This window comes from Bubalus bubalis, chromosome 8, assembly GCF_019923935.1.
Source record: "Bubalus bubalis isolate 160015118507 breed Murrah chromosome 8, NDDB_SH_1, whole genome shotgun sequence".
Taxonomy (NCBI): Eukaryota; Metazoa; Chordata; class Mammalia; order Artiodactyla; family Bovidae; genus Bubalus; species Bubalus bubalis.
This window is the reverse complement of record NC_059164.1, coordinates 107,337,810-107,351,638: the sequence shown is the minus strand read 5'-3', so window position 1 is coordinate 107,351,638 and position 13,829 is coordinate 107,337,810. Positions and strand designations below refer to the sequence as shown.

The 13,829-nt window shown below is 40.1% G+C and overlaps 1 protein-coding gene across 3 annotated transcripts in view; it reads left to right on the top strand.

Annotated features, from left to right (window-relative positions):
* TPK1 (thiamin pyrophosphokinase 1) overlaps nucleotides 1–13,829 on the top strand; it is a 386,269-nt gene that overhangs the window by 341,394 nt on the left and 31,046 nt on the right. Inside the window, exon 10 of one of the 3 annotated variants that reach the window (XM_044947011.1) lies at nucleotides 12,476–12,629. The exons of 1 other annotated variant lie outside the window; for it this stretch is intronic. In XM_044947011.1, the coding sequence (XP_044802946.1) occupies nucleotides 12,476–12,489 (14 nt within the window). In that variant the 3' untranslated portion in view covers nucleotides 12,490–12,629. Of the gene's footprint in view, nucleotides 1–11,616; nucleotides 11,907–12,475; nucleotides 12,630–13,829 lie in introns of those variants that run through there. One more of the 3 variants, XM_044947012.1, reaches the window with a different exon arrangement.

Here is a 13,829-nt window from a genome sequence, read left to right as displayed (position 1 = left end):
GAGCAAGCGTCTTTTAATTTCATGGCTGCAGTCACCATCTGCAGTGATTTTGGAGCCCCAAAAAATAAACTCTGTTACTGTTTCCACTGCTTCCCCATCTATTTGCCATGAAGTGATAGGACCGGATGCCATGATCTTAGTTTTCGCCAACTTTTTCATTCTCCTCTTTCACTTTCATCAAGAGGCCTTTAGTTCTTCACTTTTTGGCATAAGGATGGTGTCATCTGCATATGTGAGGTTATTGATATTTCTCTTGGCATTTCTTGATTCTAGCTTGTGCTTCATCCAGCCCAGTGTTTCTCATGATATACTCTGCATATAAGTTACATAAGCAGGGTGACAATATACAGTCTTGATGTACTCCTTTCCTGATTTGGAACCAGTCTGTTGTTCCATGTCCAGTTCTAACTGTTCTTCCTGACCTGCATACAGATTTCTCAAGAGGCAGGTCAGGAGGTCTGATATTCCCATCTCTTGAAAATTTTCCCCAGTTTATTGTGATCCACACAGTCAAAGGCTTTGACGTAGTCAATAAAGCAGAAATAGATGTTTTTTTCTGGAATTCTCTTGCTTTTTTGATGATCCAGCGGATGTTGGCAATTTGATCTCTGGTTCCTCTGCCTTTCCTAAAACCAGCTTGAACATCGGGAAGTTCACGGTTCACGTATTGCTGAAGCCTGGCTTGGAGAATTTTGAGCATTACTTTACTAGCGTGTGAGATGAATGCAATTGTGCGGTAGTTTGAGCATTCTTTGGCATTGCCTTTCTTAGGGATTGGAATGAAAACTGACCTTTTCCAGTCCTATGGCCACTGCTGAGTTTTCCAAATATGCTGGCATATTGAGTGCAGCACTTTCACAGCATCATCTTTTAGGATTTGAAATAGCTCAACTGGAATTCTATCACCTCCACTAGCTTTGTTTGTAGTGATGCTTCCTAAGGCCCACTTGACTTTACATTCCAGGATGTCTGGCTCTAGGTGAGTGATCACACCATCATGATTACCTGGGTTGTGAAAATCTTTTTTGTAAGTGCTTCTGTGTATTCTTGCCACCTCTTCTTAATATCTTCTGCTTCTGTTAGGTCCATACCATTTCTGTCCTTTATCGAGCCCATCTTTGCATGAAATGTCCCCTTGGTATCTCTCATTTTCTTGAAGAGATCTCTAGTCTTTCCCATTGTATTATTTTCCTCTTTCTTTGCACTGATCACTGAGGAAGGCTTTCTTATCTCTTCTTGCTATTCTTTGGAACTCTGCATTCAGATGGGTATATCTTTCCTTTTCTCCTTTGCTTTTGGCTTCTCTTCTTTTCACAGCTATTTGTAAGGCCTCCTCAGACAGCCATTTTGCTTTATTGCATTTCTTTTTCTTGGGGATTGTCTTGCTCCCTGTCTCTTGTACAATGTCATGAACCTCCATCCATAGTTCATCAGGCACTCTGTCTATCATATCTAGTCCCTTAAATCTATTTCTCACTTCCACTGTGGAATCATAAGGGATTTGATTTAGGTCATACCTGAATGGTCTGTTGGTTTTCCCTACTTTCTTCAATTTAAGTCTGAATTTGGCAATAAAAAGTTCATGATCTGAGCCACAGTCAGCTTCTGGTCTTGTTTTCGCTGACTGTATAGAGCTTCTTCATCTTTGGCTGCAAAGAATATAATCAGTCTGATTTCAATGTTGACCATCTGGTGATGTCCATGTGTAGAGTCTTCTCTTGTGTTGTTGGAAGAGGGTGTTTGCTATAACTAGTGTGTTCTCTTGGCAGAACTCTATTAGCCTTTGCCCTGCTTCATTCTGTACTCCAAGGCCAAATTTGCCTGTTACTCCAGATATTTCTTGACTTCATAGTGGGTTTTTTTTTTGGAAGTATAGTTGATTTACAATGTTGCTACTTTCTACTGTACAGTAAATATGTACTATATACATATATCCTTTTTCATACACTTTTCCATTATAATTTATCACAGACTATTGAATAGAGTTCCATGTGCTACACAGTAGGATCTTGTTGTTTATGTATTCTATATATAATAATTTGCATATACTAATCTCAAACTCCCATTCCATCCTTCCGCCACCCAGTCTTCCCTGGCAACCCTCAAGTCTGTTCTCTATGTCTCAGATGGTATCTGGTGGTTTTGATTTGAATTTCCTTAATGATTAATGATGAGGAACATCTTTTCATATGCTTTAAACCAGTTTTATATCTTCTTTGGAGAAGTGCCTATTCATATTCTTTGTGCTTTTGAAAACTGTGTTATCTCTTTACTGTTGAGTTGTAAAAGTTCTTTCTATACTCTTGATACTGCCCTTATCTGATACGTGATTTGGAAATATTTTATTTTTCTCTGAGTGGTCTTTTCATGTTCTTGATACTACCCTTTGATGCACAAAAGTTTTAAATTTTGCTGAAGTCCAGTTTTCTATCTTTTTTCTTTTCTTTTATAAAGCTATTTGCATTGAAATAAGATTGCTATCTTACATTGTAAATTCTTGTTGTCTCTCAGTTATGCGTAGTCTAGATAGCTTTTAGTCATAATTTAGGTAGTAACCTGTCTCACTGGTGGCTCAGTTGGTAAAGAATCTGCCCGCAATGCAGGAGACCTGGGTTCGATCCCTGGGTCGGGAAGATCTGCTAGAGAAGGGAATGGCAACCCACTCCAGTACTCTTGCCTGGAAAATTCCTGGAGAGAGGAGCCTGGTGGGCTGCAGTCCATGGGGTTGCAAGAGTCGGACACAAGTGAGCGACTAAAGCACCACCACCACCTGAACCTGTCTCCTTAATGAGATGAAATATTTGTTCCTTTTGGCTGCTGTGACAAAACCGCCCCAAATGCTGCGCCAAATGCTGCAGGCTAAAATGACAGGTCTATCACTGCAGTGCAGAGGATGGAGGTGGGGCTCACCAGGCTAGAATAAAGGTTTTGGCTAACCAGTGTCTCTCTCCAAAGGCTCCAGGGAAGAATCTCTTTCTTTGCTCTTTCCAGCTTCTAGAAGCTCCCACATTCCCTCGGCTTTTGGCTCTTCCTCCATCTTCAAGGCAGCAGCTGTGCTGGGCCAAGCCTTACTCATATTTCATTGCTGTCCTCTCCGGCTCTTCCCATGTTTATGGGGCCTTTTGATTGGGCTCACCTTGGATAATCCGCATTTTAAAGTCACCAAGTTAGAAAATCTAATTCCAGCTGCAGCCTTAAAACCACATTCACCAGGTAACATGTATTCATAGGTTCCGGGTGTTAAGAGGGGGGCACCTCTGGGCAGGTACCCTTCTTGGATCACAGATGACCCTACTGCTGACCTGCTGCTAAAGCTGGGGACTGCAGGACATCTGTTGACAGCTCATGACATTGCCCATATCTGAAATAAATTGACTTTAATATCTTTGGTCTTGTCTCTACAAGCCTATTTGGGTTGTGGCAGAAAGTATGGTGAATATGGAAATTATTTATTCTTCATGATCCTGTTTTATAATCACTAAACCAGAAGTTTCTATTCTTGTAGTCCTGGAAGAAAGGAGCTCAGAAATTTGGCATCATAGATAGCAGTCTTCAAACTGGCTTCCTAGAAGTGGGTCACGTGGGCAGGTACTTCTTCAGGAGCAGCTTGGTGCAGGGAGACACACTGGGCTCCTGACTTACATGGATCTAGGACAAGATGTGAGCCCATCCTACTTTATTTGAAAGGTCACCAGAGTTCAACTATTAATACATCCCCAAAACTAGACTCCTTATTAATATGCACAAAACATCTGACTTCCCTAGTGGCTCAGCAGTAAAGAATCCGCCTGCTAATGCAGGAGATGTGAGTTTGATCTCTGGGTGGGGAAGATCCCCTGGAGAAAGAAACGGCAACCCACTCCAGTATTCTTGCCTGGGAAATTCCATGGACAGAGGGACCTGGCAGTAGAGTCCATGAGGTTGCAAAGAGTCAGACAAATGACTTAGTGACTGAGCATGCATCCATATGAAACTTTGCATTTGTGTGATGGTATATCTCAAATATCTCTAAAAGGCAGATTGATACTTTTTTAAAAGAATGAGAAAAATTAGTCCTTAAAAATCTCTTAAGTAAAGACACTTAGCCATACTGTTTCAGAAATGATAATGCCTTGAGGAACACTTGTTAAGTGTTGCACATTTTAAAATAAATTTGTTGGTGTGATGCTAGGAAAAAAGAGTTCCCCCTACCTAATGCTGTTGGAAGGCACCAGTAAGAGGCTAACAGTGAATTTTGTCAGGTCTTTTCTTTGATTAAAAGGAAAGCGAGAGGGTGGACAGGCTCACCTGTTGACTGCTAAGCTTCCGCTCCTGCCCACATCTTCTTCCCTGAATAATCTTGTGCCACATCTAGACAAGGAGGGAAGATGAATAGAGTAGCATGTGCATACTCTGAGGGATATGCATAAAGTCTGGATTCTTCCATCTGTGTGCATCGAGGTGTCTTTTATCATGGGATATCTAGATAGTGAAAACTCCGATTATTACTAAAGAGGGCAGCAGGCAATTTTGGAAGTGTCCTGTCTCCCTATGACAGAGGCTTTGCAGCTAAGTGCAGTAATTTATGTTGAAAAATTGCAGCTGTCAGAGTGTCCAAACACTTCATGGGATTTGTTTCTAATTTTGCATTTTCATTCACACATTCTGACGTATAAGCTTCTATTACAAGAAAACACACACACACACACACACACACACACACACACATCAAGTTCTAGAGGTATTTTCTAAATTGTCATAACCTGGTTTGGGTACCATTCAACAAAAGTAAGAATGAGCATAACAGATTATCATTAACGGTTCCTTTGCCCCTCCCAAAAGTCAACAAAGATCTTAAGGAGGAAAGAAATGTTAAAGAGATCTTTATTTGAATGAATTTAGGTGTCTAAGAAAAGAAGAAAAAAATGACCCACAGATGGAAAAAAGGGATTCCAAAATATAGGAAAATATATACATACTAACAAAAAGTATGGAAGGCAGAGGGAAGCCAAGGCAGTTAAACAGAGAACTACAAGCTGCTAAAAAAAAGGCACCAAAGTGCATAGTTTAAGTTCTGTATGTAAGTGTCGTAACTAGTGTAACAGAGGGGAAAAGAATGACAGATAAAACCCACATGAGAATGAAGAGCCTGCAAACTTCAATTCTAATAATCCATTTTTGGCCACTGCAGCCATAAGCTACTGGCCCAAAGATGCTGTGTTGCATACTCAAAACTCAGTGACTTAAAACTATAGCCACTTGCTCTGCTCGTGCAGCTACAGCTCAGGTAGGATTTGGCTAATCTTAAATGACTTGTTTCATAGCACCTGCTGTGTCACTGCTCTGCCTCTTAAAATAGATTGGTGCGGCATCTAGATGGCCACGCTCCTGACATCTCTCTCTGGACTTAGTGTAGCACATTCTTCTCAGCGCAGTGCCAGACACTCAGGATAGCAAACAGAAACATGCCGAGCCTCCCAGGACCCGCGTTCTGACTTGGTGCGCTGTCCTCTCTGTTCACGATCATTGGCTGAAAGTCACATGGCCACACCTGAGTCAAGGGGCAGACTCTGCTCTGGATGAGTCCTGCAACTCTGAACCACATTTTGTACCCAAGAAGTCTCTGCTATAGGCAGTAAGATAATCTAGATCAGCCTATAAAATCTTCCAGTGAAATATTTTGGAGGAAAAAAAAAAAACAAAACCCTCTAGTTTTTACACAACTCATACATCAATAGTCTTAGCCCAAGGAACAGATACGATAGGTTTAACCTTCACATGTTCATCCCCTAATTCTTCTATTCAAAAAGTGATCAAGTTATAGGAACATCTTTACTGTTTTTACACCTTTAAAAAAAAATGGCCACTGTTCACTTAATAGCTGTAGATGTATGTATGTGTGCATGCTCTGTCATGTCTGACTCTTTTCAGCCACATGGGATTTTCCCAGTAAGAGTACTGGAGTGGGCTGCCATTTCCTCCTCCATAACAGCTATAGGTACTTGAGCATATTTGTTGGAGAAATGTGTGAATAAAGCTGCCTTGGCCACAAGAACTGAAATTATTGCTTTGCTAATCATGAGATCCCAGACTGACCATCATTAACACTAGCTGGACATTCTCAAGGCATCATTTTCTCACATGGGCAGTTGACTATATCAATCAACATAAATAGTTCAGTGCTGTGGGAGTAATAATCTAAAGCCTGGTTTTTGCTTACAAAGGATTAGTAGTTGCCTCAGCAGAGCAACAGCATTAAATGAAAAAGTATCCTATTCCAATTCCTATATTTGCTCTTCCTATATTTGCCAACTATTCCTAAAATACTGCTTTCATCCAGTCATTCCTTGTAAAAATTTATACAGTGGTTTTCTATTGCTTAATAGTCTAGAATTCAACTCTTGCTTGATCCGGTTCTTTCTGGGCCCATCAATCCTGTCTCTTGAAAGAAAATGTCACTTGGCAGAAGCATAAATATTAGTGGTGACATCTGAGTGTATGTCATGGAATACTACTGAAATGGGGACAGGCTTACAGAGCTGTTAAGGGCCCATCTCTTCTCCGAAGATACACATTTTTCAAAGAAAGCAGAGTGAGCGGTGCATTGTACATTTTAATTCCTTTAAGATGAGTAGTAGGTTTTAGGGAAAGAGAGCAGCCAGAGGCAGGAAACATATTGTGGATATTAAATATGGTATACTCAGATATATAGAAGACCTACAAGACCTTTTAGAACTAACACCCAAAAAAGATGTCCTTTTCATTATAGGGGACTGGAATGCAAAAGTAGGAAGTCAAGAAACACCTGGAGTAACAGGCAAATTTGGCCTTGGAATATGGAATGAAGCAGGGCAAAGACTAAAGAGTTTTGCCAAGAAAATGCACTGGTCATAACAAACACCCTCTTCCAACAACACAAGAGAAGACTCTATACACAGACATCACCAGATGGGCAACACCAAAATCAGATTGATTATATTCTTTGCAGCCAAAGATGGAGAAGCTCTATACAGTCAGCAAAAACAAGACCAGGAGCTGACTGTGGCTCAGACCATGAACTCCTTATTGCCAAATTCAGACTTAAATTGAAGAAAGTAGGGAAAACCACTAGACCATTCAGGTATGACCTAAATCAAATCCCTTTGGAAGTCAGAAATAGATTTAAGGGCCTATATCTGATAGAGTGCCTGATGAACTATGGAATGAGGTTCGTGACATTGTACAGGAGACAGGGATCAAGACCATTCCCATGGAAAAGAAATGCAAAAAAGCAAAATGGCTGTCTGGGGAGGCCTTACAAATAGCTGTGAAAAGAAGAGAAGCGAAAAGCAAAGGAGAAAAGGAAAGATATAAGCATCTGAATGCAGAGTTCCAAAGAATAGCAAGAAGACATAAGAAAGCCTTCTTTAGTGATCAATGCAAAGAAATAGAGGAAAAAAACAGAATGGGAAAGACTAGGGATCTCTTCAAGAAAATCAGAGATACCAAAGGAACATTTCATGCAAAGATGAGCTCGATAAAGGACAGAAATGGTATGGACCTAACAGAAGCAGAAGAAATTAAGAAGAGATGGCAGGAATACACAGAAGAACTGTACAAAAAAGATCTTCATGAGCCAGATAATCACGATGGTGTGATCACTGACCTAGAGCCAGACATCCTGGAATGTGAAGTCAAGTGGGCCTTAGAAAGCATCACTACAAACAAAGCTAGTGGAGGTGATGGAATTGCAGTTGAGCTATTCCAAATCCTGAAAGATGATGCTGTGAAAGTGCTGCACTCAATATGCCAGCAAATTTGGGAAACTCAGCAGTGGCCACAGGACTGGAAAAGGTCCGTTTTCATTCCAATCCCAAAGAAAGGCAATGCCAAAGAATGCTCAAACTACCGCACAATTGCACTCATCTCACACGCTAGTAAAGTAATGCTCAAAATTCTCCAAGCTGGGCTTCAGCAATGTGTGAACTGTGAACTTCCTGATGTTCAAGCTGGTTTTAGAAAAGGCAGAGGAACCAGAGATCAAATTGCCAACATCCGCTGGATCATGGAAAAAGCAAGAGAGTTCCAGAAAAACATCTATTTCTGCTTTATTGACTATGACAAAGCCTTTGACTGTGTGGATCACAATCAACTGTGGAACATTCTGAAAGAGATGGGAATACCAGACCGCCTGACCTGCCTCTTGAGAAATCTGTATGCAGGTCAGGAAGCAACAGTTAGAACTGGACATGGAACAACAGACTGGTTCCAAATAGGAATAGGAGTACGTCAAGGCTGTATATTGTCACCCTGCTTATTTAACTTATATGCAGAGTACATCATGAGAAACGCTGGACTGGAAGAAGCACAAGCTGGAATCAAGATTGCCGGGAGAAATATCAATAACTTCAGATATGCAGATGACACCACCCTTATGGCAGAAAGTGAAGAGGAACTAAAAAGCCTCTTGATGAAAGTGAAAGTGGAGAGTGAAAAAGTTGGCTTAAAGCTCAATATTCAGAAAACGAAGATCATGGCATCCGGTCCCACCACTTCATGGGAAATAGATGGGGAAACAGTGGAAACAGTGTCAGACTTTATTTTTCTGGGCTCCAAAATCACTACAGATGGTGACTGCAGCCATGAAATTAAAAGACCCTTACTCCTTGGAAGGAAAGTTATGACCAACCTAGATAGCATATTCAAAAGCAGAGACATTACTTTGCCAACAAAGGTTCGTCTGGTCAAGGCTATGGTTTTTCCTGTGGTCATGTATGGATGTGAGAGTTGGACTGTGAAGAAGGCTGAGCGCTGAAGAATTGATGCTTTTGAACTGTGGTGTTGGAGAAGACTCTTGAGAGTCCCTTGGACTGCAAGGAGATCCAACCAGTCCATTCTGAAGGAGATCAGCCCTGGGATTTCTTTGGAGGGAATGATGCTGAAGCTGAAACTCCAGTACTTTGGCCGCCTCATGCAAAGAGTTGACTCATTGGAAAAGACTCTGATGCTGGGAGGGTTTGGGGGCAGGAGGAGAAGGGGACGACAGAGGATGAGATGGCTGGATGGCATCACTGACTCGATGGACGTGAGTCTCAGTGAACTCCTGGAGTTGGTGAGGGACAGGGAGGCCTGGCATGCTGCGATTCATGGGGTCGCAAAGAGTCGGACACGACTGAGCAACTGATCTGATCTGATCTGATAGACAGACTTGAATAGACCACAGTTTCTTGCCCTAAACTTTCAAACCAGTTCTCAAATTCAAAGGCAGATACATGAAGAATATATCACACATAATAATTAAAAGTCTGTATTCTCATCTCAAATAAGTTTTGTAGACTGGCCAGGATAAAGGATTTTATAACTTATAATACTTATTATTAGATTTGAAAGTGGTATGCTTAATGATTCTTTGAAGTCAATATCAGTAATTTGGAACATGTGGTTATTCATCAAATCTTTTTTATTATATAATTAAAGGATTTACATAGCAGGATAAACAGTGGGTCATTTGAATTCTTTGTATAAACAAAGAATTTTTTTTTAAACAAATAATTTTAAAGAATTTAAGGATGCATGCACTTTCTTATATGAATTCATTTACAGTTATTCAAGATTCATTGCTTATAGTTTTCTTCAGTCCCACCTGCTACAAATTGGTATTTACTTCCTTTGCTTTGTTTTTAAATCTCAAACCATACTTGGACTAAATATTTTGTTTCTTCAGGACTACATAATTAAGACTGTCTTCCATGCATCTCAGGCCAATACAAACTGTGGTCTATGAAACCCAACCTGATTGGAATCCTCTATTTTGACTCATAAGACTCCTTTTTCTGAGCTGACTTGGTTGGACTGACTAACTGGACTTGTCAAAATAATCTAAAAAGTACATATGGCCACACACTATCAACCCACTTGTTCAGCTAGAATATTTCTGATAGTGATACCAAGATGATAGAGGCTTGGTTCATCTCACATAGAATTCACCTCTCTGTCTCCCATTAAAGTTCTTCTGGCTGCAGGTCTTAAAAATGGAAAAAATAAGAGAATGATGGCTTAGAAAGTGATGTAGGGCTGTTTGCTTGGCTGTGGGTTTGCATTATTTTGTGATTATTTTTAATGCCCTTCTAGAAAAGCCTGCAACCTAGGGAAATTCAAGGCTAGAGATGATAATTGCTAACTTCTGGGTCTCTTGTATGACAATAATAGAAATACAATCTCCTACCGATGTTAATTCCTGAGGCCCCAGGAAAAATGCCTTATCTGGGGAGACTTGGCCCAGAAACACCCCATAACTGTGGAAGATAAACAGCCAGTTCTTTTCGAAGTTTGTCCACAAATAAAGACCTCAGAAGGCTGTTTTCTTCCACTGGCTTGTGGCAAGCGCCCCATCTAAGTAGATGAACTTTGTTTATCTTCTGTTTTATTGCCTTAGTGCCTCTTGTAATTGACTGAGAGAGCAGTGACCTCCTCCTGTGCATGAGAACTTACTCTTGGAGGTGATGTTTCTCCATCAGGGTGCCATGGGGGTAAATAACCAATCACGTGCACAGAAAGAAACTCCTACATTTAAGCTTTTGTAACTTAAAGTTGCATTAGTTTTTGGCTATTGTGGTTGTTTTTAAGCAACATGTGTAACAAATATTTATTACACTTTTATCCTGTACATATGATATGACGTGCTGAGGATTCAGGGATAAGTCTGGTTCTCAGGAAGCTAAGACTCCAATGGACCATGCTGTTGGCTATTACGTGAGCTCAATGTCTACTCAAACCCATAGACTATCACCAGTTAAGCTTTTCCTATTCAGGATGTATTTTTTTTTTAACTCAAATATGAAGCTTTATTTTCCAGTTAAACATCTGTAATTGGTTTTGTTTGTTCATTTGTTTACATAATAGCTTTTGTAAAAAAACAATAATCGCATACCATAAAATTCACCCTTTTATTTTTTTATTTTTTTTTCCATTTTATTTTATTTTTTTTTCTTAATTTTTTTTAAATTTTATTTTATTTTTAAACTTTACATAACTGTATTAGTTTTGCCAAATATCAAAATGAATCCACCACAGGTATACATGTGTTCCCCATCCTGAACCCTCCTCCCTCCCCATCCCATCCCTCTGGGTCGTCCCAGTGCACCAGCCCCAAGCATCCAGTATCGTGCATCGAACCTGGACTGGCAACTCATTTCATACATGATATTTTACATGTTTCAATGCCATTCTCCCAAATCTTCCCACCCTCTCCCTCTCCCACAGAGTTATACTTTAAAATTCACCCTTTTAAAGTATATAGTTCTCCCCATTGCTTTTGGCTCCTAACTTGAACTTTCAGGATCATTGTGAAATCTCGCTTTCTTTAGTTTATCTCTCTCAGTATTCTATCACCCACTGATTAATCTTATGGGTTTTATTCCAAGATGATGATACAGACATGAATGGAGATAGTTTCCAAGGACAGAACCTTGCATTATTCAGTGCCTTTCTAGAGAGCCTCTGATCAGTCATCTTTGGGGAAGGTACTCACCATCTCTCAACCCATCTGTACAATCCTAATTTAGCCCACACTTCACCTTGTTAATCTTGACGATATGTAAAAGGGTAATCTCTGAAAAGTAACCCATTACTGAAGCATAATTGTACCATCCCTTTCAGTGATCTGAGTGCAGCAGACAGAACCCGTCTGCGTGCCCTGAGCTCAGTTTCCTGTGTGACTCACAAGACCCTCTTCCCAAGGAGAGCTGAGTCACTGATGCTACACCGTCTTCTCCAAGTAGAGATCAACTGTTTTTTCCCCTTTGCTCAAATGTAGCTTTGAAGTCCCTTTTTGTTACTGAATTTAAGCACTTTTTGGTTTTATGATCTTTCAGATATTTTGCTTTTCTATTTCCCCATCTTTTAAATTATTTGCTTGAATAAAGGAAACCTTTCAACTTTTTTTCCAATGATGAGTCCATCCTCAGTTATGATGAGAAGATAGTAATATTTACTATTAATGGTAGAGGATGAGATGGTTAGAAGCATCACTGACTCAATGGACATGAATTTGAGCAAACCCCAGGAGGTAGGGGAAAACAGAGGAGTCTAGCATGCTACAGTTGAGGGTCACAGAGAGTTGGACACAACTGAGCAATTCAAAAGCAACAGTGATAAAGTGTGGAGTCCTGTTGCTGGGAGGGGTTGTTTTTGTTGTCTGCTCTCTGTTAGTATACAGCACCTCAGCCATTGGAGTGCTCCCAGCTAGCTTCATGACACTTTCAGAATACCCTCATGCCCTCCATTGGCTCCAGAAGGATACCACAGCCACCCAGGTTTCCTGCTTAGAGCAGTTTATCTGATGATTTTTCCTCCCTGTCCCTTCCACATTTGAGTTAAAACTCCTCTTATCTAAATAATTATACATTTCTTCCCAGATTTTTGCCTGTATTGTATTTTGAGCCAGAAACCCACGCTTTGTTTAATGTCAGCAGCTAGTGACCTGTTTGCTTCTTCCTGCCTCTTTTTCTTGGTACAGTTTTCTTTCCATGAGGGCAGCATCATTAAAGTAACACAGTGTCTGTAACAGCATGGATCCGGTCATATTCCCTCGCTCTTACACTAAGGAAATACATCTCACAGCTGGAAAGGAATTCTTCCTGGGACCTCTTGGCAAACTGGTAACTGTCTTCTGGGGACTTTTCCTAAGCATTTAACAATATTTAGGCAGAAAGACAATAAATGCTAATGCTTTTATTTGATTAGGGATTTCTGAGGTGCTCAGTGATGTGAGTACAGTTACGGTGCAGCGTGAATAGTCTCCCACTCTAATTTTCTCCCTTGGCTCAGTTCCTGAAATTCGAAGGGAGTTCCTTTCCTTATAATTTGTGTTAACAACCCCTTGTTCCTCCTGCTGTCTGCATCTTTCCTATCCACTGTAAATTGATTCCAGTGGGAGGGAAGGCAAGATAGTAAATCAGAAAGTCGATGCTCTCATTTCCCCTTTTGTTTTATTCAACTCTAATTACACTTTATTTTCCTATAGGAGCAGATTTTCAAAATTACGTCTTATGAATTTTAATATTTATACATGTAAACAATAGGAAAAAGAAGACTTAACTGCTCTCCCCTTCATTTCACACCTACACTCTAATATTTGCCATAATGAGATAAAGATAAATCCTTTTCTCAAAAAGATGACTATGATTACCAAATAACACCATTCATAAATTTTCCATTTTAGAAATGAATAGGTGCATATTGCAGAGAAAGGAAAAATGAGTTTTTTTCCTATTCTTTTCTAAGACCAATGTGACCAGGTAAAGGCTTCTGGCGGCCTCCTGGTCCAAGACAAATGCCCTCCTTGCCTTTAAAGCCCCAACAAGCCATAGCTCCCAGCAGAAATAATTATTTAAGCATCACTATTCTGACCTCTCTGGGCACATTCAATTAGTCAAAATGTATTAGTATACTCCATGTTATACCATGGCTTTGGGTGCTAGAAGAAGAAGAATACTCAACATATTTTGAGCTCTTGTTCATGTGCCAGGAAATGAGCAGAAATCTGGGTCTTTCAGGGTATTTTTTTTTTTTTTCTATCTACTCCTGTTGTTATTTCAGAGGGAAAAGGCAAGGATGGATCTTGGGATGGATCAGGTATGAGGGAGATTTAATCTCTGTGTGAGCCCTAATTTCCAGAACAATAACACCACCTACTTCATCTGTTTGCTACAAGGATTGTGTAAGTTAATTCAGGTAAAGCTAAGCCAGTTCACAGCTCAGTAATGCAGAACTATTTTTAAAGTTAAGAAATCAAGGAAGACGAGTTTCTTCCACAGGTCAGCCACAATACTAGGCACTGAGAATACACCTTGTTTTAGAGGAAAAAGTCA